Genomic DNA, 24,122 nt, shown 5'->3' with positions numbered 1-24,122 from the left:
GTTAATGTGATCTTTTTGTGAAATTCTTTTAGAGGTGTTATCGGGATCATAAAGTTATTAAAAGATGTAACGATTAAAGAGATTGACCAAAACATCATCAAGAAAAATTCAAATCTTCTAAGGAATTGCAAGAAACAAAAGAAACCTTCTACCGCTAATATTGACATCCTTGTTTGCACTGGCAAAGTGCTACGAAAAAACAAAATTATTTCCATCGAGGAAATGCTTTGGTTCAATTTTATGCACCCTTGGTCCATTTCTGGGCTATCAGAGTGATTTCTCTCTAAATATCCGTTACCTGAGTTGTCCTCAGCCTTGAGTAGCGAAACCGTCCACGAAGTAGGCATAGACGATGCAACTTCAGTTCTACGGATCCAATCCGACCAAAACTCTGATTGCTCTTGTCTACAGATGGACTAGAATCAACTCCCTCGCAAACTTCACCCTGAACTTTTGAACCTGTTGGTGAACTTCAGCCAGAGAAAATAAACAATAATCAGGGTTAACAAAGGACAATGCTAGTAGTTTCATTGCTCCCTAAATCAATAACCATGAAAAAGAATGACTTCTAGAGCCTCACATTCGCTGTTGGTCCAGTTCAGCTCTGGCATTACTTGATTTCCTCTTGTTTGATACTTGATTGAGAGAAAGATGTCTCATAAAATGCAGCTGCATCAAAAGGAAAGCCAAAACCAACAAAGTTTACATAAGAATGAACTTTTAAGGTTCCATAGGCAGAAAAGGGGCAAGAATACCATACACGAGATCTAGACTCATAAGAGGAATGAGTTGATATTGAGCAAGGACTGATTACTAAGGGATGCATCTTCACAAAACATGATATCATTCCGATACAATCTCTACATCTACCATTGGCAGGTAGGAAGCACACGAGGAAGGGAAGGGAAGGGAAGGGAAGGGAAGGGAAGAGAAAGTAACACAAAAAGTATATCAATGATATATGATCAATATGTATTTTGTGATTCTTTCCCTGTGCTACCTCCCCCCTCCTAACTTTCTCCTAGATAAAACCAAGCCTAAGATGGCCTATTTATGGGGTAGTCTTTGCATAGTTGATGGTTGTGATTACTAAATAGCTTGCATATGAAATGGTAGTCTTGTCACACAAATATTGTTTCAGGTCTTTTAAAAGCAAAATGAATTATGAAAGTCGAGAAGATCACTCAGAAATATTTCAATTTCAGCCAAGAATTTAGAGTTTGCATTTAATGATACCAAGACAGTCAGCATCAATCTTTAGAGGAACAATGAGAAATGAATGCTCTGTATCCACAGGGTACAAATCCAATAGTGAAGAAATACTGGATGAAGTTGAAGTGCTTCTCCATGAAAATGATGATTTGCCGAAGAGCATGAGACTTGCAGTAACAATAAACAAGCATTCGTAATACTTGTTTCTAACGACCAGAAAAACTGAATTTACAGATGAAGGAAAGCGAGAACAGGTTTCAGTGATGACCTGATCTCCATCGTTGATTCGGAAGGTCTTCAAACACGCCTTGTCATCTGTTAGCTTATGTTCTTTGTAGCATAAGCAAAAATGACCCCAAACATGAGACCTGCCAATGGGAGTGGATTAAGCGAACCCTAAAAGAAACAATATAAACCCTAGTTCTGAAAACGTAGTACTTGCAAGCAATAGTAAACCAGAGCATAAAAGAACCATCTTGGTCGGAATTTGCTGAAAGAACCCTAGTTATGAAAAAGGAGATGAACGGATTCCATTTACCAAGAAATAGAGCCTTTCCCGTCCTCGGGCTCGCGCAACTCACTAAAGAGATCCTCCACCGCATCCTTGAGATCCCTAACCGACGCCGTCCTCGCGACTCGCACATCTGCCCACAATGCATGTGGAAACAGACAAATCGTCGACAAATCCGAAAGAAAAAGGGAAGAAGGGCAGAGAACGGGAGGGAAGAGGAGTACCGAAGGATGATCCGTCCAGTTTGAGGACGGAGAGGCGGAGGATTCCGTCGGAGGGAAGGCGGAAATAGGACGAACTGCTTCTCCGACGGGATCCGACGCCGGCGTCGGATGAGGGGGAACGGCCACTGGAAAAGACGGGCTGCGAGAGGGACCGCAGCAGCTTCACGTAACCCGAGATGTCTCTTGGCATCGCACGGCAATCGCCGATCTTTTCCTTCGCCGGCGACTCGTCTTCTTTGGCGAGCGAGCGAGCACGCGATTGTTATGTTGTTCGACGCATTCGCCAGTTCAAAATTTAAATAGACAAATAAGAAATAAAATTGAGGGAATGTTTCTCCTTAAAATGTCTAAATTGCCCTTACATCAATAAGAAAAAAAATAAATAAATGTCAATATTTTATAAATAGTTTGAAATTTTAAACATTAAATACGCAAAAAAATAATTTAAAATATTTTATTTGACGCGACAATGTCAACGTAGAACGTACTATTTCTTCCCGTAAGAGCCGGTCATGCCGCGGATACCTCCGCAATGCTCCGCCGGCGGCGCCGCCTCCCCCTCTTCCGGATTTGCCGTCCGATTCCTCCGGAGAAGCAGGTCGAGCAAGTTTCTTGATTTGTTTTTTTTCTTTTGGCTAATTTGGTCGATCAAGTTTGGAGTTTGTGCGGATGTGGAGGTCGATAAGATGGCTCCGTTAGGGAAATCAAGGACGCTGTCGAGGATCTCTTCGGCCAGTTCTCCGAGGATGGAAGCGACGCCATTCCCTGGTATGTTCGATCGATTGAGTGACTCATCTCCTAGGGTTCCTTTATTGTATTGAAAATGGATCTTTTAGGCTCCTTGTTTTCCGTATCGTAATTTAGGGCTTTTTGTGTTCCTTTTGGCTATGACCGGCCTCAATTATCTTAGGATGAACACTAAGTTAACAGATGACAATGCTCTTCTACGGACTTGGGATCAATGACGGAGATCAGGTCTGCACTGCAACTGGTTGTCCATTAGTTTGTTCGTATAAACGTTTGCCTCATTGTGGATCGATGTAAACCTCATTCAAGTGCTTCACTTCTTGTTCAATTCATAGCTCAACTGAGTACATTATCACTTCAGTGTTTTCCCCTGGATTTGAAACAACAATTTAACTACTGCAGACCTCCATTTTCGTAAATACTCGCTGAGCTAGAAACATTCAGTAAATTTAAATACAGAGTGCTGAAAATTGGTGGGGTGATTGTTATCTATTTTAGTCAAAAAAAATCCGCGACTTAGGCTTGAGACTGAGTTTTTGTACACCACTTTAGTTGGAGGCTACAATTACTCTTGATTAGCACCAACATACGATCTTAAGAAGGGGAAAATGGTAGGGTTCTGTAAAGTTTTCTAGGTATTAGCTAGGGTTTACTTATATAAGGAAGAAGCCAATTTTGATTTACTGAACTCCTACATATACTTAAATTCCATCAAACCATGTGAAAATTTCGAAGGAGTAGTGTTATATAATTGCTTGATTGAGGTCATTTACTTATATCTGTAGTGCTCACTCAGATATCTCATCATTCTAATCTACCTAATGGAATAATTTTTCAACCTCTCCACTATGAAATGTTGCCATTGTTCTCAGTTAAATTCTAAACCATTATTTCATGTGAGGACCTTCATGTCAATTTAAAATACCTACATATTACTAGTAATACAATCTCTTAGTTGTTTCACTGACCATCTGTTGTTGTTTCATGTGAGGACCTTTATGTCGATCTGTTGTTGTTTCACTGACTATGCAAGACTTCCTTACTTCTTGGTTGCTTTTGAGAAGACGCATCTCTTAGTTATTATTATGTCTCAATATTCAGTAATTACTAACTGGATTGCTTCTGTAATCGGTTCATCGTATGGGTACGTGTTTATTATATAAGCAGTGCTTGTTTTTCTTTTACCCTTTCTTCTTCTTGTGCAGCTCCATTTTATCAGGCACGTTTCTCCTAATCAAGAATCAACAAAAAAAAAAAGGAGAAATAGGAGATCAGCAACGAACCAACACAGGATCTGAGGTTCTACAAACTATATTATCGTTTGTGCGTATTCTTCATTTCTATTGAATTTGCAAAGCTTTCCACTTCCTTTTTTGATTTTCCAGACCTGAAAATTTATCTTTTCCTCCCCTTGAAGTTCACGAGCTGGTTCAAAAGAACATGTTTGGATGAGAAGCACAAGAATGGAGATTGTGGCAGAGTTGATTCTAGTCTATCTGTAAGTTAGCACAATCACGATTCTGAAAATGAACTATTGCTTCCTATATAATTGAAAATAAATAAATAAAAATCAGAAAAGTTAAGCCATACCTAAGTTGCTGGAATTCAAAATGAACTATACCTTCCTTTTCTGATCAAAAGTGCAGTATTCCTTCCTCTTCTTCTGTCATATTAACCAATACCATGATCAAAGCTAATGATCTAATTATGTCTGAAGCAATAAACACTAACTTTAACTAAGTACTGTAATCAAGTAAATATGGAATCTTAAAGAGACAAATGAATGAAGAGAAGACGTGTCCAAGTATAGTGATATTGGCGCGGCTCAATCTGAGAAGGGCTTACCATTGTTTGTAAGTCAATCTTCGGATTGAACCTCACCAATATCGCTGCTTACATCTTCAGCTTACTCAATCAATATCTAAATAGATAAATAGATAGATAGATAACTCTCTTTCTTCATTTCATGAAGAGTTTCTTCTAGTTGAAAGCTCTGAAAGGAGCAAACTGTCTGTGCTGTAAATTAAGATAGAAACAGGAGAATGGTGATATATATACAAAGAAGAAGAGAAAAAAAGAGAGTATGGCATGTACTGGAACTGGAGAAGTGCTGCTTTCTAGGGTTTTATATAAGGCATAAAATCAGCAGGCATGCAAATGGGAAGCAGAGAAGTTCATGTGAGGGGCAATATTAATAATTATAATCATGCAAGTTGAGGTACGAACCTACATGTTCAGAACTAAGCCAACTATCTGCCATTTCTTTACACAAAATATATTTCGAATGAATAATTACTGCACAGTGGTTCATGCAAAACTTAATTGCGCATGCATGCATGCATAGCCACTGCAATATTCCCCACTTAGATAACACCAAACCAATACTTTTGCACTTACACATCTCCCAATGGAAGAGAAGAAGTAGAAGAAAGAAAGAGAGAAAGAATCTTCATGTCGTGACTTTAGAGGGCTTTGGGAGCATGATCCAGAATGTGTGTACCTAGAAAACAAAGTCATATTTATCAAATAATAATAAGTTGCTATGCCATAGTGGTGGACAAAGAAACATCCATGTTTTGCTCTCACCAAACATCTCTTCAGGATTTCCTCATCTCATGCATGCACTTGTTGCTACTTAGCAGTTGGATTAGGATGATCCAAATGGAAGGATTAAGTTGTAGATTCACAGTGAAAGAACATATATACAAACTCACACATTCTTATATATTTAAAGATTAATGGGGCTTTTTAGGTAGTCTATATGAACTTGCTGTGCATAGTGGGGAGGATGAGTGCGTTAGGGAAAAGGGGACTCTCTTTAATTATATTGCTTTGCTTTGCTTGGAGTCTCTTGATTGTGTCATGTTGAGGTTGGTGGTGGAGTGAAAAGGAGAGAAGGGATATATATAAAGGTGAAGAGATATCCCATGTTTCAATCATGCATGTCAACTTAGTCTCCTTCATTATTTTTTGCTTGCTTTAGTTTGTCTCCTTGTGAAGACAAAGACAAGACACCTCCAATCTCCCATGGGAGTTTCTATGTGTGCAAGTTTTGTAGATCTCCATGCACACATGCTTTATATTTAATTCAGAGGTGGCCTTTTCTAAGGTTCAATAAATGAAGGTAATAAAGCTTAAATCAGGCAAATATTTTAAATGTTTCAAATTTATCAGATAGATAAATTGGTAGAAAAGATTGTTTACCTTTAAAATTAATCCTAAATTATCAAAAAAAAAATAAAGGTAATAATATTATGTGGATACTTTAAAGTGTAAGTATAAAACATCTATAGAACTCAATAGAATATTGTGTATAATTCAAAGTGTAAAGTATGTTTCTTGAAGTTAAAATTAAAAAAAAAAATAGAATGATATACATTGTAAAATTATGGGGTTTATTTTTTAAATTAGGCCTTATTTTAAAATTGGGCCTCTTATTAATTGGATCGAATTGCGTTGGGCTTAATACAAGTCAATGCAACTCCGGCCCATTGTTCTAGTCGTCGCCGTCTCCTCCTTCGGCGCCATTCTCCAGCATTGCAGCCCTCCTTTTACGTCTTTCGTGCTTCCGCGCTCGGATCCAATGGCGACGCGTAGCTTCGTCCTCTGGATGCACGGGTTGTGCGATTCCGGATTAACCAACGAGCCCATTCCGCTCCTTCTTCTCCGTTCCCGAATTCAAGCTTGCCAAGCGGTCCGTCCCTTCCGCCCTCTCGCTCTACCGTCTCCTGCAACTGTACCACCTTCCCTTCTATGCTTGAGCATTTGATTTTATGCAAAAAGGTTATGCAGATCAATGGAAAGGGAACAACTTCGTGCTGATGCAATTGGACTAACTTTGTTATGGGTTTCCGCCTTTAATCTATATCGGTATTTTCCATACGCTTTCAACTACTTTTTCTGTATTGTATCGACGAAAAAAACAGTTGTTTTGTTGGCATTTTACCTCATTCTATGTTCTATTAAGAGCGGTATAATTGTTTAACTAGCTCGGCATTCAGATTTTGTGAAAATTAGGGTGCTTTCAGTGTGATTTTTTTGCTGCCGAATTGTAATTGTAATTCTTGGTCTGTATGAACCTGCTAAAAAAAGTTTTGATCTATATGTAATTGTTATATCTCCTCAGTCATCCATGTTGAGCTTCACAAGTGAAGACATACTCCTAAAATTTGTAATTTTTAACTTTTTGAAGAATCAATTTCGGATGAGTCTCTAGTTTACAAGATTTTCCTTTTGTGGGCTGAAAGAAAATTTCTTGAACTTTTATTATATGTATTGCTGATGTAATTGCATTCTAAAGTTGGGCGTTTACTCATTCCTGACTTTTCAGCTTCGCTTGTCAAAACAGATGAAGAATCATGCTGACAATGATTTTAGATGTTCAGTAAATAATCACTGGGGCGAAAGATTATGCCAACTAGTATAACAAAGATTGTCTAAGTTCTCTGTTGATTGCATTTATCTTTTAAATTTCATGTTGATCAACTTGTAGTCACTTTGGTTCCAGATTCATCTCCTTATATAGAAATATTCGATAACTATGAGAAATTGAGAACAAACATTATCAAAAACTAGTGAAATTATGCACTATTTTCAAGTCCTTTTTTATTCACTTATGTCCCTTCATTGTATGAGATTTGTTGCAGACACCTATTTTCTGGTCTCATAGTATGGCTGACAGGACTGTGTTATTTGAGTTGGGGGAAGCTGGACCTCCTTTTCTTGAATAAGCTGGTATTCATGGTGAATTCAAGGTAATCACTATGATCTGTTTTGCCTTTGCATCCATGGAATTAGAAGATGAAAACTGAAAGGAGTTCTTTCTCTTATTTACTTGTAAGGAACAGAAGAGTAGAGAAACTATGATTTCTTCTTTCCTAAAATTTATCAGCTCAAAGGCAGACCAAGAACCAGCAAATCTGTAATAATAATAAAAATAAAATTCCTTCCCTTGACTTTTCCTCCCTAAAGAAACAGGCAAAAAGAAGATTAATGATCACCTTCTGCTCAAATATTTTAGTAGACAAAAAGAACACATTTTCATTTATTTTCTCCCTTCTGTTCTTCCACTTCTTTCTCCAAATATGCCAAGTTTTTATCATCATCTAAGATTCTTTCATTTTACAGGCTGATCCTAGTGTTGTTCATTCTATCACCACTAAGAATTGCTTCATCTTGAATCATGGATCAAGACTCGTCTGAAGAGTTCATCAAGAAGGCCATCACCAACTTCTCTCATCAATATTCTATTCATGCTTGGCGAACCATGTACCCTTTCTCGATCATATACTGCTAGCTCTGCTATGGCTATGCATCAGCTACCCAACCATCTTGTTTCCATTACATCCAATTTCTGTAAGTGATAATTTAAAACTGCTGTTAAATTATCAATGCTGTCTCATTACTGATCAAAAAAACAATGACAGAACATTATAGACTATATTTGATATTATGTTTAACTAGTTTGCCTTTTTGATACTGAATATCAAATCACTTTGAGTTTAGCTGTTGCTTTTAGTGAGCTATTGCAATTGTTGAATGAGCCCAATGAAATTAGTACAATGTAGATGAGTGTCTATGACAGTTGGTCTCTCAGTTTCTAATTTTTGTGAAGCACAGATAGATACATGACAATAATAAATCATAACAAGAAGACATGCTAGTTTGATGGAACTATCATATTAATTAAAACTGTTGGAACATCTTTTAATCTTGCTGTAGCTTGAAGGGCCCTTAGATGCCTAGTTAACCGCTTGAAGGGTCTAACCGTTGCAACATTGCCCGAGAGTAAGAATTGCTTCGTCTTGAATCATGGATCAAGACTCGTCTGAAGAGTTCATCAAGGCTATCACCAACTTCTCTCATCAATATTCTATTCATGCTTGGCGAACCACGCACCCTTTCTCGATCATATACTTCAAGCTCTGCTATGGCTATGCATCAGCTACCTGACCATCTTGTTTCCATTATATCTAATTTATGTAAGTGATACTTCAAAGCTGCTATTCAATTATCAATGCTCTCATTATTTACTGATAAAAAAAACAATGACAGGCAACAATATTATAGACTATATTCTATATGATGTGTAACTAGTTTGCCTTTTTGATATTGAATATCATGCCACTTAGACTTTTAAAATTTGACAAGCTAAATTATTATCGTTTTTAGGCTACCTGAGTTTAGCTGTTGCTTTTAGTGATCTATTGCAATTGTGGAATGGGTCCAATGAAATCAATACAATGTAGATGAGTGTTTATGACATTTGGTCTCTCAGTTTCTAATTTTTGTGAAGCGCAGATAGATAGATACATGACAATAAAAAATCATAAAAAGAACACTTGCTAGTTTGATGGAACTATCATATTAATTAAAACTGTTGGAACATCTTTTAATCTTGCTTTAGCTTGAAGACTATATCAACATCAATGCATCAGTGGTGTTAAAATGGCAAAACAAAAAGCCATATAGCAACTCCATTGATCGTCGATGTAGTTCCATTAATTTTTAGTAGATTGAATCAATAAATTTTTAAGATGTTGAGACAGTGATGAATTGATCATGCACAGTGGTGACGATGAGGGGCTCCACTCCGCTGTCATGGTGGCGGTCAAAGGAAGTCACAGTCAAGACGATCAACGGGTGAGTGTTGGCCGGTCGGGCAAATCATACTCTGACCGGGGGATTAAGCACCGATCCACCGTCTTCAACACAGGGAGTAATCAAACCGACGCTCAAGGGACGCGCAGAAGCCGAGTCGAGCGGCTCCTCCGCTTGGCCTAGCAGCAGACTCGACATCAGCCGAGTACGCAGACAGTGAACTTCCCTTCGAGCGGCTATCCCGCTCGACCCATTAATAGAGCATGTGGACAGTGGGCTTCCGGCCGAGCGGCTATCCCGCTCGGCCCGACAACAGAGAACAGTTGGACAGTGGACTTCCGGCCGAGCGGCCATCCCGCTCAGCCCGACGACGGGCAACAGTTGGACAGTGGACTTCCTGCCGAGCGGCTATCCCGCTCGACGCGACAGCAGACAATACATGGATAGCAAAATTCCGGTCGAGCGACTATTTCGCTCGGCCAAGCAACAGACACAATAGGATATCTTTTGACATCCTTTTGGTAGCTAGTACCGTTGACAGGCAACATGGTCAGACAGAGGATCGTACAGCGGAAGCTTCCATTGTCACTTCAAAGATATGCTCGGCCCGTTAAAGTAATATATCAGAGACACTTTATTGACACGTCTTTTTAGGGAAGACTTTGAGATGCGTGCTTGCCTTGGGAAGTGTGCACGTGTGCTTCCGGAGCTCTATATAAAGGGGGTCCAAGAATTGGCGTAGGTATGCGTTACATACGATATTTACTGTTGCGCTACAATTTTCGTTGCTTCTTCTTCTTGTTTCGTCGGAGACTGACTTGAGCGTCGGAGGGTCATCGTCGGGGACCCCTTCCCTGGCTCGGCACTGATGCTACTTGTGTTGCAGGTCGGAGCAAAGTCCATCGGAGGTCAACAGGAGTGTCACATCCCTAGCATCTATCTCATCGACTTTCGGACAGGATCATATTTGGCCTCGTCTGTAGGAACGTCACCTGAATCCGAGCCGAGAAGATGGAAGACGATGGACGACTAACTACCGTGGCGCTCACTCAGGAGGAGCTGGAGATGCTCATGCAAGCACAAGCAGCGAAAATGATCGAGCAACAATAACAACAGGCGCTAGCTGATCGGCTAGCGCCACAGCCTGCAACATCGGCGATCGACAGACGAGCGAGGCAAGAAGATCTGCGGCCAACAAACGTGCGGGTCAACTCTTCGTATTGGGGTAGACCGAAGGTCGATCGGCACCCAGGGGGAAGCGTCGCCCGCGCCGATCCCCTTCCATCGAGCTATGTTCCAAACCCCCTCGGAGATAAACCCAAGCGCATCAGGAGCGAGGATTGTCTTCAGACGATGCTCCCGTTCGAGACGCATAGAAAGACAAAGCGTCCCAAAGCAACACGTCTCCCGAACAGATCAACAGGCAGTTCTCAGATAAGATCTTACAAGACCCTCTGTCCCGACACTACACCCCGTTGATGATTGAGACGTACAACGGATCGGCCGACCCCGATGATCATCTGGATCGGTTCGATAATGAAGTTATGATGCACCAGTACATGGACGGAGTGAAGTGCAGAGTCTTCCTCACGACTCTCTCCGGATCGGCGCAGCGCTAGTTCAGAAGGTTGCCGGACGGCTCGATACGAAGCTTCAAGGATTTCCGAGCCGCGTTCCAGCACCACTTCGCCAGCAGCCGACGCTACCAGAAGACAAGCATCAACCTCTTCGCCCTGAAGCAAGAGCCCAAGGAAACGCTCCGAGCGTACATTCAGCGCTTCAATCAAGTGGTCATGGACATCCCCTCGGTCTCGTCCGAGACCATGATGAATGCCTTCACCCAAGGGCTCGCAGAGGGAGATTTCTTCCGGTCACTCATCAGGAAGTCGCCCAGGGACTTCGACCATATGCTTAAGAAGGCCAACGAGTATATTAATGTGGAAGAAGCCCAGGCGGCATAAAGAAAGGAGGCGCCGACCGAGAATACGGCACGGACCGAGTGCCGACCGGCAAGCAGCCATCTGCCGCCCAAGGGGTCGAGGGCTGAAGGAGCGCGGCCGCTCCAGGAGACCAGGGCACATGCAATACAACATGTGGCGTCCGGTCGGCCTAAGGCGTTGAAGGGCAAGATATAGACGTCTATGTTTTGTTCATTCCATCAGTCGGCAACGCACAACACGCGGGACTGCCGGGAACTGACACCGATTGTCAGTGTACCGGCTCCGAGAGGATACCGCCGTCGATCACCTTCGCCCGATCAACGACCACGGTGCAAATCCACTGAGCGTCAGGACGACAGAAGGGCGCCCGAACGCCATCACCATCACCAACATCAGCGGAGGGAAGACACTGATTCTTCCTAGGCCCCAACTGAGCGAGATAGACCATCCGCTCGGAAAGAAGAAAATAGGAATAATGATTCGCGAGGAGAGATAGGCATGATAGTCGGTGGGCCGACCGACGGTGACTCCAACCGAGCCAGGAAGTCATACGCTCGGCGGTTGGAGATCCATGTCGTGGGGTGCAGCAAGGAAAAGGCCGAAAGGTCTCAGATCAGTTTCAGTTGCAGCGATCTAGAAGGTGTAGAGATCCCTCATGATGATGCTTTGATCATCCGAGCGGTGATCGCTAACTACACCATTCACTGGACATTTGTCGACACGGGGAGTTTGGTGAACATTATTTTCAAGAAGGCGTTTGATCAGCTGCAGATCGATCGAAGGGAGCTGCTATCCATGGCGATCCCGCTCTACGGATTCACAGGCAACGAAGTTTTGCCGATCTGCCAAGCAAGGTTGGCCATCTCGTTAGGAGAAGAGTCGTTGAGGAGGACCCGAACCACCAACTTCATAGTAGTGGACGCGCCATCGGCCTACAACGTTATTTTGGGCTGACCGGCCCTCAACGAGTTCCGGGCAGTAGTGTCAACTTACTGTCAGAAAATAAAGTTCCCAGTGGACGACCAGGTGGGTGAGGTTAAGGGCGACCAACTGGCCGCTCAGCGTTGCTATGTCGAGATGGTTAAGACCGAGGCAAAAGCCACTCGGAAGACTCCACGGCTAGAGATAAAATGCTATCACTGAGAAGCCTCCTACTCTGGTGTACGAGGAAAAGGAGTTCCAAATCCACCCGAGTCGGTCGGAAGCCACAACCTTCGTCGCCGCTGACCTGGAGGAGGAGAAGAAGGCAAAGCTGATCACCTGCCTCAAACAGAATCACGATGTGTTTGTAGGATCGAAAAGAATTTAGATATCTCCACAATAGCATGATATTGTCCACTTTGGGCCTAGACCCTCATGGCTTTGCTCTTGGGCTCTCCCCAAAAGGCCTCATCCCAATGGAGATATCTTTTCTCTTATAAACCCATGATCTTTCCCATGTGTTTTCAATATGGGACTATGTTTGCAACCTTGCAACCCCAACAATCCCCCCTCAAACAAAGGACCATAGACTTCCCACGTTCGATCCTCGACCCACCAGGTCTTCCTGTCCCTCGGTCCACCCGACCTACTAGGACTTCCTTGCCTAGTCGCAACTAAGACTTCCTGCCTGGTGTCTGGTCCTCCTGATCCGAACATAGGAGCCCCCACTTTCTTTGTTCGAGGTCAATATTGTACCCACATGGCTCAATCAGACCATAGCTCTTGTGCACAGTCGGCGGTTAAACCTTCTGGCAGTCCGGGCTCTGATACCACTTGTATGATCGAAAAGAATTTAGATATCTCCACAATAGCATGATATTGTCCACTTTGGGCCTAGACCCTCATGGCTTTGCTCTTGGGCTCTCCCCAAAAGGCCTCATCCCAATGGAGATATCTTTTCTCTTATAAACCCATGATCTTTCCCATGTGTTTTCAATATGGGACTATGTTTGCAACCCCAACAGTGTTGCCTGGTCGACACATGAGCTGCCCGGCATCTCCCCGAGCGTAGCTCAGCACAAACTTCACGTCCGACCGGACGCTCGGCCGGTCAAACAAAGGAAAAGGGATTTCAGCGCGGAGCAGAACGTGATCATCTGGGTGGAGATAGAGAATCTACTGGAGGCCGACCATATCAGGGAGGTCCAATTCCCAAGCTGGCTAGCTAATGTTGTGCTAGTCTCCAAGCCGGGCAACAAATGGCGGGTCTATATCGACTTCCGCGATCTTAACAAGATCTGCCCAAAGAGCTTTTATCCTCTGCCTAGGATAGATCAAATGGTGGACTCGACGGTGGGCTGCGAGCTCATCTGCATGCTCGACGCCTATCAAGGGTATCACCAAGTGTCGTTCGCTCAGGAGGATCAAGAAAAGGTCAGCTTCATTACGGTCGATGGAACATACTGCTACAATGTCATGCACTCGGATTGAAGAACGCTGGAGCCACCTACCAGAGGCTGATGAACAAAGTATTTCGACGACAAATCGGCCGTAATATGGAGGTATACATCGACGACATACTAATTAAATCCCTCTGAGCTATTGACATATGCGCAGATATCAACGAGACTTGTCGGATGCTGAGGACATATGGAATAAAGTTGAACCCGAGCAAGTGTCTGTTCAGCGCAAAGAGTGACCGCTTCATGGGCTACATAGTCACTGAGCGGGGCATCGAAGTCAATCCGAGTAAGATCCAAGCTTTGCAGATCATGCCTCTGCCTCGGAATTTGAAGGAAGCTTAGAGGCTGATCGGTCGGATCACGGCGCTATCCAAGTTCATATCCAAGTCGTCCGATCGGAGCTTGTCATTCTTCAAGATACTGTGCCGAGCTACAAAATTTCAATGGGACGCCGAGTGCGACCGAGTGCGGGAGGAGTTGAAGGAGTATTTAAACTCACTGTCTGTGTTAGCCAAGCCGGTTGTAGGTGAGCCGCTCTGAATCTACTTGTCATCTAATGAGCATGCGGTCGGGTCAGCTCTAGTTAGGCAGAACGGGCAAAAGCAGTAGCCTGTGTATTTTTTGAGCCATGTATTAAAAGATGTTGAGTCCCGCTATACTGGTCTCGAAAAGTTAGCTTATGCGTTAGTACTCGCCGCGCGGAGACTCCGCCCGTACTTCCTAGCGCACTCAATAATTGTGATGACTAACAGCGCTTTAGGAATAGTCCTCCTCAATCCAGAGGCGTCCGGACGACTAATTGAGTGGACGACAGAACTTAGTGAGTTCGACATTTAGTATCAACCCCGAGCGGCGTTCAAAGCTCAAGCCTTGACAGATTTCATCATAGAAGTCTAGAGTGACAAACCGGCAGCAACATGAAAGATATATATGGACGGCTTATCCACTCGGCAAGGCAGCGGGATCGACATATTGCTTATCTCACCATGGGAGGACCGAATGCAGCTGTCTGTTCGGTTGGACTACCGAGCCACTAACAACGAAGTAGAATATGAGGCGCTAATAGCCGGCCTACAAGCAGCTCGGCACGTGAGAGCGGTCAAAGTCCTCATCCACTTGGCCACTCGGCTCGCCGCCCAACAACTATCCGGGACCTTCGAGATAAGCAACACACGGCTGAGGCTCTGTGCAGAGGCTTTCAAGAAGCTGAAAACCAACTTCCAGGAGGTCGTTATACAGAAGATCCCCCGATCGGAGAATCAGGCGGTGGATGAGTTAGCGAAACTAGCCAGTTCGATGACGTCGATTGTCATAGGTTAGTCAATCGAGCAAGTCTCATTTTTGGCACACATCGATCGGATGGAGGGAATAACATTCCCGAACGACTAGAGGAATGCCCTGACAGAGTTCTTGCGGTCGGGAGCTGTGCCTACCAATCTGGAAGAAGCTCGCTTGTTGAAGAAGAGGGTCGGGCGGTTCATCGTAATCGGGGATCAGCTTTACAAGAGAGCCTTCTCCAAGCCCCTCCTCAAGTGTGTCAAATTAGAAGACATCGAGTACATCCTGAAGGAGGTGCACCAAGGCTTTTGCTGAGGTCACCCGAGCGGTCGCACGTTGGCCCGTAAGATACTCCTGGCCGGGTATTTCTGGCCGACCGTCCAGGAGGATGCCGCTCGGACGATGGCCAACTGCCTGTCCTGCCAAAGGTATCACAACATGCTGCACCGACCGACCAAGGAAATAAAAGTATCCACGGTATCATGTCCGTTCAACCAATGGGGCATAGACATCGTCGGACATTTCCACATGGCGATCGGTCAGCGTAAATTTCTGCTCGTTGCGGTGGACTACTTCTCGAAGTGGGTAGAGGTCGAGCCACTTGCAAGAATCACCGAGCAGATGATCACCAAATTTATCTAGCAAAATATTATTTGCCGGTTCGGAATCTCACGCCGACTCATGTCCAACAACGGAAGACAATTCGTCGGTCAAGAGCTTAGGGAATGGTGTGAAGGTTATGACATCCAATAAGCCTTCACCTCGATGGTCTACCTTCAAGGCAACGGGTAAGCCGAAGTTGCCAATCGGGAGATCCTCAGAGTCTTACGCGTTCGGCTCGACCACATGGGAGGCAGCTGGGTCGACGAGCTCTTCAGTGTGTTGTGGGCTCTCCGCACAACTCCGAAGGAGGCGACCGGCGTAACGCCATTCCAATTAGTCTATGGCAGCGAAGCAGTGGTCCCCGTGGAGGTCGGAGTGGAGTCTGATCGGGTGCAACTCTACGATGAAGGGAACGCCGAACGGAGGCATATGGAGCTCGACTTGGTGGACGAAGCGCGGGCAAAAGTCGCAGTTCGGCTAACGGCGTACCGACAACGAATGAAACAGAACTACAACTGGAGAGTGATCTCAAGGTCCTTCTAGGTCGGAGATCTCATCTGGAAGAAAGTGAAGCCAGCCGGCGATGTCGCCAAGCTCGAGGCACCATGGGTCGGACCGTTCAAGGTCGTGCAGAAGCTCCATTTGGGCACCTACTATTTGGAGGACGAAGAGGGAAGGCAGCTCGAGAGGCCATGGAGCGCGAACCATCTTCAACCCTATAGGGCTGGACGAGAGGTGCTTGAGTGAATACTATGTACTGTATTTCTTATATGTCTCTCGAGCGCGGGGTAAAATTTGAATAAGAGAGCAAAAGCCTCTTGAAGTACATCTTTCTCAATGGTCGAGTGGCTACCTTAAGCTCTAGTATACATCAAATCGTCGAGCGACGACGTTAAACCCTCGTCTCTACTGACGGTCGAGCGGCGATCTTAAACGCGTGTCTACGGTTGATGCCCACATCAGATCGTTGAGTGGCGACGTTAAACGCGGGTCTACCTCAAACCGTCGAGCGGGCGACGTTAAACTCTTGTCTCCGGCAACGGTCGAGCCGCGACCTTAAACGCGTGTCTGCACCAACCGTCGAGCGACGACGTTAAACTCTTGTCTCTATTAGCGGTTGAGCGGCGACCTTAAACCCGAGTCTACGACGAACCATCGAGCGGCGACGTTAAACGCGAGTCCACAACAAATCGTCGAGCGGCGATGTTAAACCCCTGCCTCCGCCAACGGTTGACCGACGATCTTAAACACTTGGCTCAGTGAGAAGATAAACAGCGGCGACTCAAAGGCCCAAGTCTGCAAAATACAGTGATCGTTCAGCACTGCTCTTCAAAGCGTCCCCAGAACCGATCGTCGGTGCATAGAACTAGTGCGCCACTAAATTTGAAGTGGATCGATCGACTAGGTGGACCAACTGTGGACGAGCGGAGTCACAGGGTCGTGAGTTCGTTTCAAACTCAAAGGAGTCGAAAAAATATGCAAGGAAATAAAAGTCGTCCGAACGGACGAGCATGCATTAAAACTTTGGGATTACGGATTACAGGGCTCTGCCTCACTCGAGATAATCCAGGGCGTCGTCGGGCAGCGCGCCTGTAAGCTTGTCCTGGCTTATGGCCTTGATGGTCAGATCAGCCGGCAGGTGGCCTCCCTCACGAAGCTAATCGATCGTCCCGTCGATAGCCAAGTCGAATAGTCGGAGGGTCCGGTCGACAACTTTGTCACAGAATTCGACTGAGCGGATGTATGCTTGCTTCCTAACCTCAAACCTACTCGACTCGGCCTCCTGATAGGTCTTCAGGGTCGCTCGGGAAGCCTCCAGCTCATCCTTGGCCATGGCTAGCGCTGTATCTCTGGAGGCGATTTGGCCGTGAAGGGTCTTTTCTTCGGCCGAGCGGCTGTTCTGCATGACGATCAGGAAATCTTCGGCCTCCTTCAGCTTCTGAGCAAGAGCATGAGCCTCTTTATTCTTCTCGTCGAGGTCGGCGATGGCTCGGTTTCTTCCTCGCATTCGCCGACTCGATCTTATTATCGAAAGTGGTGACCTGCTTATGCAGTCGCTCCAGCATGGTGGCCTGCCCAGCGCTCTTGGCTCGTTCGGCCTCGAGCAACTTATCGCTCTTCTCTAGAGCGGCTTGGAGTCTGGCCACCTCGACGTCTGTCTTTTCCTGAGCGGCGGAGGATTGGCCGCTCGACACCTTGAGTTGTTTTACTTCCTCCTCAAAAAAATGCGAGTCTGCGGCACATGGCTAGGCTCTCCACCCAGTTATGCGGACAAGCAAAAAAGAGTTCGTAAGTGCCGAGTAGAGGTAAATTATGAATTTACATTAAAATACTTACTCCAGTGGACATTTGGGTGTGACTGTTCGCGAGGGAGCCCGGAGGCATCATCGTCGCACGGGCTCGTGCGTCCTCCCAGATCTTGGCGACTGGTCCTTGGATAATGATATGATGCTCAGGGCCTCGATACGCGGCACTCGGCTCGCTGTACTCTTCGGTGGGCAAATGGAGGATCGCAGTGATATGACGCTTGCCGCTTGGGGTCGACTTGTCGCTCGGGGCCGACTGCGCCGAGGTTGCCCGACCCGAGGGGCGAGACACCATCGTCGGACGAACACGGGACTTCTGAACCTTTGAGGGCTTCGAAGTCGGTGGCATGAAGGCCACCAGCGGCGCGGCTAGAGTCCCTTGTGGCAAATCGGCAAGGGACGACGTCCGATCAGACGACACGGAGGCCTCCGTTTGTTGAACCGAAGATGGGGTCGAAGTTTCGACCCACTCAGCTGACTGCGCCCTCGAAGTGGCAGAACACGATGAAGGTTCGGCTCGGCGCCTCTTGCGCATGTTCAGTGGCACATCGGAGGAGACCGAGCCCGATGACTCCTCAACGGGAATGATGGGCCGTCGCTCGGTTGGAGGCTGCGAACCCGGGGCGGCTCCTCCGCTCGGCGCATGGCTGGCCTCGCCTTCGCCCACCAGCACGGACGTCTCCTCGCTCAGGCCGAGCGGATCTTCGTGGGAGCCGACCGGCTGCAGTTCGCGGCCAATTCTTCAACGGTCACCGCATCGATCGCGGTGTCCTTGAGCTTCGCCTTGCCGGCCACGCGTTCTCGTATCATGACTTTGGCTGCAAGAGAGAAAGAGAAATAAGTTAGCATCAAAGGAAGAGTTAAATGAGCTTCATACCTAGGCTGGTTGGCAGCCAGGTGCGGATCAGACTCAAGCCGAAAATGTACATGACACCCTCCAGTAGCAGCCTATGGATGTCATATTTCTGACTGGACAGCATGGAGGCTGCGTGCAAGTAATTCGATTGGCTCTTGTAGCTTTTCAGAGGAGGCTAAGGCGCCACTTCGAGCTGCCAACTAATCGGGAAGTCCGGCCGCTCGAGAAGACGCATAAAGAAAAAATATTCTTTCTAGTCCTTGTTGGAGGTTGACATCTTGTCGAAGAATACCAAACCGACTCGTGACTGGAAGAGGAAGGTCCCCGGATCGGACAATTTAGGGTAATAAAAATAATGAAAGATTCGAGGGTAAGAGGAATGTCGTGCAGACGGATTAGGATGATGACTCCACACAACAGCCGAAAAGGAGTTCGGCACAAGTTGAGAAAGGGAAATGCGAAAATATTTACAAACTACTGGAATAAAAGGATGAAGGGGAAACCGCAGGCCGACGATAAATTGGTCTCGGAAGAAACAAAGGTAGTCGGTCGGTGGGGAATTGGGTCGATCAGACGAAGAAGGTAGAATGATCTGATGATCAAAAAGAATTTCAAAAGCATCGTGCAGGCTCTCAGCGTCGCCCCCATCAAACTTAGACTCCATGGATGTGTACTAGAGTCCAGGGACAGGAGCAAACGACTGAGAAGAGTTTGGCATCGCAGAAACAAACGAAAAGGTAAAGAAATACGATTGAAGGAGGAAAAAGATCGTTGGAATGTCGTCGGAACAAAAAGAAATGTCGAAAAGGATCAGAGGAAGACGCGAGGGGAAGAAGACTTACGGGGAAAAGGTCACCGGGAAAATAGAGATGGCCGGAGAAGAAGCACGGAGGATCGCCGGAGAGTGGATCACACAGGAGCACAAGGAGACGGCTGCCGGAGAACTTGAACGCGAAAGTGTGCGAACGAAGCGGCATAGCGGGCTTATAAGGATCGGGCTCGGCCGACCAGAGTCGTCCGATCTAGGTCGCGGAAACCCAGGCCAAGATTTCATCATTGAATTCGAACCGTCAAACGTCACATCATGTATGTCACATCGAGCGTGCGGCGACAGCGGGCGCGGCACGTGGCATGCCACCACAGGTCCACATTTAATGACGGCATGGGAGCGTGCTCAACCTTAATGAGCGGGGATTTGCACGATTTTAAGAAATCTGGGTGATGTCAACTTGGCTCGCGCTCGCCCAAGACAGCTCAAGGAGAATTTTTACAAGTGCAAACCTTCGTCATACCGATCGGATCGAGGGAGCGTACTTATGCCCGAGTGACAAGCTTCCATAGGCCGATCAGCGAGGATCGGGCTTATCCTGATCGGAGGGCACACAATCATGAAGGTTGATCGGAAGGGAATCTGCTCACACAATTGTCCAGTCAGTCGGACTACAGCCTCCTTCGACTAGATTTGAAGGGGAGGCTTGTGATGTGGTGACAATGAGAGGCCCCACCTCGCTACCACGGTGGAGGTCAAAGGAAGTCACAGTCAAGACGGTCAACGGGTGGACGGTGTTGGTCGGTCGGGCGAATCGTACTCCGACCGGGGATTAAGCATCGACCCACCGTCTTCGACACAGGGACTAATCAAACCGACACTCAAGGGACGCGCAGAAGCCGAGCCGAGCAGCTCCTCCGCTTGGCCTAGCAGCAGACTCAACATCAGCCGAGCACGCAGACAGTGAACTTCCCGTCGAGCGACTATCTCGCTCGGCCCATCAATAGAGCATGTGGGCAGTGGGCTTCCGGCCGAGCGGCTATCCCGCTCGGTCCGACAACGAACAACAGTTGGACAGTGGACTTCCGGTCGAGCGGTTATCTTGCTCGGCGCGACAGCACATGGATAGCAGAATTCCGGCCGAGCAGCTATTCCGCTCGGCCAAATAACAGACACAGCAGGATATCTTTTGACATTCTTTTAGGAGCTAGTGTCGCTGACAGCATGGTCAGACAGAGGATCGTACGACGAAAACTTCCACTGTCACTTCAAAGATATGCTTGGCCCGTTAAGGTAATGTGTCAGAGACACTTTACTGACACATCTTTTCGAGGAAGACTTTGAGATGCGTGCTCGCATTGGGGAGCCTGCACGCACGCTTCCGGAGCTCTATATAAAGAGGATCCAAGCATCGGCGAAGGTATGCGTTACATGCGATATTTACTGTTGTACTACAATTTTTGTTGCTTCTTCTTTTTCTTGTTTCGATGGAGACTGCCTTGAGCGTCGGAGGGTTGTCGTCAGAATCTCTTCCCTGACTCGATACTGACACTGTTTGTATTACATGTTAGAATGAAGTCTATCAGAGGTTAACAAGAACGTCAAACTTCAATATCCATCTTATCAACTTTTAGGCAACTTTTAGACAAGATCTTACAGTTACGTACTGCTGAATGGTTGATCTATTTTGTTTAATATATAACTCGTGAGTGTTTTAGAGTTATTGTTGTCTGTATATTGACAGTTAACCCATTTAATTTGTTTGATTTCAATCGCAGTTCAAATACTACAAGAAAGTAGAAACACATAAAAATCTAGGCTAGGAAACACATTAAAAGGACAAAGGTTCACGTGCATACAGAATCCCACTAAACAACAAACTCCTTAATTTTGTGTCTACAATATGATTGTGTTACTTGTTGTTTTTAAATTATGATATTGCAATATTTTTTAATTAAATTGATTTTTTTTTGCCATCCCTATAACTTCTGTTACTTCCGTAGGAATGCAAATTGTATATAAAAGACAGGTCTACAAGATTCCAATAGCATTTGTTGGTCCAACAAAGAACACGTACCGTGCCCATGGCTGTCAGCCTCTTCGTCCTCTTCTTCCTCCTCGGCTCCGCCGCCGGCCGCATTCCGGCAGTCATCGTCTTCGGCGACTCCACCGTCGACCCCGGCAACAACGACTTCCTCCTCACACCACTCAAGGCCAACTTCCCCCCCTACGGCCGTGATTTCCCCGGCAACATCTCTACCGGACGCTTCTGCAACGGCCGCCTCTCCACCGACTTCCTCTCCGCCTCCCTCGGCCTACCACCCACTGTTCCGCCTTACCTCGACCCCTCGCTCCCCATCCAGCTCCTCGCCTCCGGCGTCTCCTTCGCCTCCGCCGGCACCGGCCTCGACCCCGCCACGTCTCAGCTCCTCGTAATATGATCCGTCTTTCCCTCGTTCCTTTTTGGTTTTTTCCTTCATAAAAATGAGATTTTTAATTGATCGATTCATTGGTAGTCGGTGATTCCGCTGATGGAGGAGGTCGAATTGTTCAGGGAGTACAAGAGCCGGCTGGCGGCGCATTTTGGGGCGGCGGAGGCGGAGGCGATCGTGGGGGAGGCGCTGTACGTGGTCAGCATCGGGACCAACGACTACATTGTGAACTACTTCCCGATGGCGACCGAGCGGAGCAAGCAGTTCACGGTGGGGGAGTTCGGGGAGTTCCTGGCGGCGGGGGTGGCGGAGTTCGTGGCCGCGTTGCACGCGCTGGGGGCCCGCAAGATCGTCTTCGTGGGGCTGGCCCCCATCGGCTGCCTGCCCTTGGAGAGGCTCACCGGCGGTGGAGGCGGATGCTCGGAAGAGCACAGCGCAGCGGCGAGGGGGTTCAACGACAGGCTGGAGGCGGCGGTGGCGAGACTCGACGGGGAGCTGCCGGGGCTGAGGCTGAGGTTTGCGCCACTGTACAATTTCGTGTCTGACGTCATCCAAAACCCCCAATCATACGGTGAGTTTTGAGCTCAGAACCGACCGTTCAAAAAACACACAATCAATATTAAAGGCATTATTATCGACAGGGATCATCTGGTCCGGGGCGGATCCTTTGGACCAGACGGGCTTGTCCATCATTTACGGATCAAATAATGGTCCTTGATAGTTATTGGTGGATTTACGGATAGGATCCGTGTTTCCTTTGGACAGTCTGTCCAGATCCGCTTTTGGACCAAGATAATTGAGCGTGGATCTTTTAGTCCATAAAATACGGATTAAAGATGGGTCATTCTCCACTAATGGTGGAGAGTGATGACCTCCACTTATTATATATATGAGATCATCATTCTCTACCAATGATAGAAAGTGGTCCATCTCTGATCAGTATTTTACGCACTAGAGGATCTGAGTTAAAGATAAACGAATAGGTGATAGGTGGGGGTATTACTTTCCACCAATGTAAACATTAGATCAGGAGTTAGGTCCAATATTTATAGTCTAGAGAATCTCTCCTCGTCCGATTGGATATGTTGGACCTTATCTATTTAACAGGTGAGATATAATCTACTCTATCAATAAATGATCTAGGATTGATCCAGAAATTCTGGACTAGACCTGTTTATATATATATATATAAACAAATTAATTTTAAATTTATTAAAGACAATAATTGTATTTTAAATTTTGACAATTAAAATTAAAAACATTCTTTCATTCACCCATTGTATCAAAATATGTTTATCATTATTATTAATTATTTTTATTATACAGTTTTAAAAATTATAAAATATTATTCACATGTGGCAAAGGCGATTCGTCCGTCTCAACATCCCTATCAATCCGTTTCTAGACTAATATTGAGGAAGTAAATTATGATTGGTTAATAAACATTAATGCTTGTGAACAAGATATAGGGGAGGATATGCTTGTCGAGTTTTGATCCCAAATAAAAAGATATTGGGCTTCTTAACCACTAGCTGTGAGTGCTTTTTAATTTATCCTGATGATTGATGGAAAAATATTTTAGGACCAAATTGATCATTCAAAAATAATCAATAAAACTAATTGAGTTTATATATTTAATATATAAAATATTATTCACGTGTACTTTCATGTTATAGTTTTTGGTACAAAATTATGTATCAAATTGCTTTGACACAAATGATGGATTCTTTAGTCCCAATTGTTCAATCAGATTTAGCTACCGTTTGCGAAACCGGTGATTTCGAACAATATTGATAATGTTATGATGTAGGGTTTGAGAATGCAGAGCAAGGATGCTGTGGAACAGGCGAGTTGGAGGTGAGCTTCCTGTGCAACAAATGGACCCCTTACACCTGCCCCGATGCCAACCGATATGCCTTCTTCGACTCGGTCCACCCCTCGGAGAAGTTGAACGGCTTGCTGTCCGACTACCTTCTCAAAACGACACTAGCCGAGTTCATATGATCCTCAACCTCAAAATCGATGTGATTGCGCGTCCAAACTCGAGACTTAGCAAAATCTTTATTCAACAATAAAACTTACGAGTTCCATTTGTGTCACTAGAGAAAATTGTAATATGTTCAACTTGCTCCCTTTAATTTGTAGTTTTTTTAGCAAAATGTATCATTTTCAACTTTTGAATCGACCAACTTTGCATGAATTAGCCCTTATTCTCTCGACTAATTGCATTTATTGGAACATTATTATTCTGAAGGTGACA

The 24,122-nt window shown here is 45.6% G+C and overlaps 2 protein-coding genes and 1 long non-coding RNA gene across 6 annotated transcripts; 1 reads left to right on the top strand and 2 right to left on the bottom strand.

The window, feature by feature from the left end:
* Positions 1–97: 97 nt before the first annotated feature.
* On the bottom strand, positions 98–2,231 carry LOC121968130. Its single transcript, XM_042518628.1, has 5 exons — positions 1,948–2,231; positions 1,751–1,856; positions 1,481–1,580; positions 581–669; positions 98–470 (listed from the first exon to the last, which is right to left on the bottom strand). Exons 1-5 carry the CDS (start codon positions 2,135–2,137, stop codon positions 284–286), a joined length of 672 nt encoding a protein of 223 aa, XP_042374562.1. The 5' UTR covers positions 2,138–2,231; the 3' UTR covers positions 98–283.
* Positions 2,232–2,423: 192 nt separating this feature from the next.
* Positions 2,424–24,045, top strand: LOC122056146 (GDSL esterase/lipase At2g42990-like). 4 transcript variants are annotated; one of them, XM_042617954.1, is made up of 11 exons: positions 2,424–2,715; positions 3,900–4,017; positions 4,112–4,192; positions 6,167–6,388; positions 6,487–6,564; positions 7,341–7,448; positions 7,822–8,049; positions 8,416–8,675; positions 21,434–21,862; positions 21,947–22,433; positions 23,673–24,045. In XM_042617954.1, the coding sequence occupies exons 9-11, from the start codon at positions 21,515–21,517 to the stop codon at positions 23,864–23,866; spliced, it is 1,029 nt and encodes a 342-aa protein (XP_042473888.1). In that variant the 5' UTR covers positions 2,424–2,715; positions 3,900–4,017; positions 4,112–4,192; positions 6,167–6,388; positions 6,487–6,564; positions 7,341–7,448; positions 7,822–8,049; positions 8,416–8,675; positions 21,434–21,514; the 3' UTR covers positions 23,867–24,045. The 4 variants fall into 4 exon arrangements, with proteins under 4 accessions (XP_042473888.1, XP_042473890.1, XP_042473889.1 ...); XM_042617956.1 differs by lacking the exons at positions 6,167–6,388; positions 6,487–6,564 and having other exon boundaries at positions 3,900–3,993; positions 4,080–4,192; XM_042617955.1 differs by lacking the exons at positions 6,167–6,388; positions 6,487–6,564 and having other exon boundaries at positions 7,376–7,448.
* On the bottom strand, positions 4,071–4,670 carry LOC122056149. The gene is made up of 2 exons (XR_006133040.1): positions 4,540–4,670; positions 4,071–4,357 (listed from the first exon to the last, which is right to left on the bottom strand). It is a non-coding gene; the product is annotated as an uncharacterized LOC122056149 (long non-coding RNA).
* Positions 24,046–24,122: the final 77 nt, after the last annotated feature.

This window comes from Zingiber officinale, chromosome 3B, assembly GCF_018446385.1.
Source record: "Zingiber officinale cultivar Zhangliang chromosome 3B, Zo_v1.1, whole genome shotgun sequence".
In the NCBI taxonomy this organism is placed as follows: Eukaryota; Viridiplantae; Streptophyta; class Magnoliopsida; order Zingiberales; family Zingiberaceae; genus Zingiber; species Zingiber officinale.
This window is presented reverse-complemented; position numbering and strand designations above follow the sequence as displayed.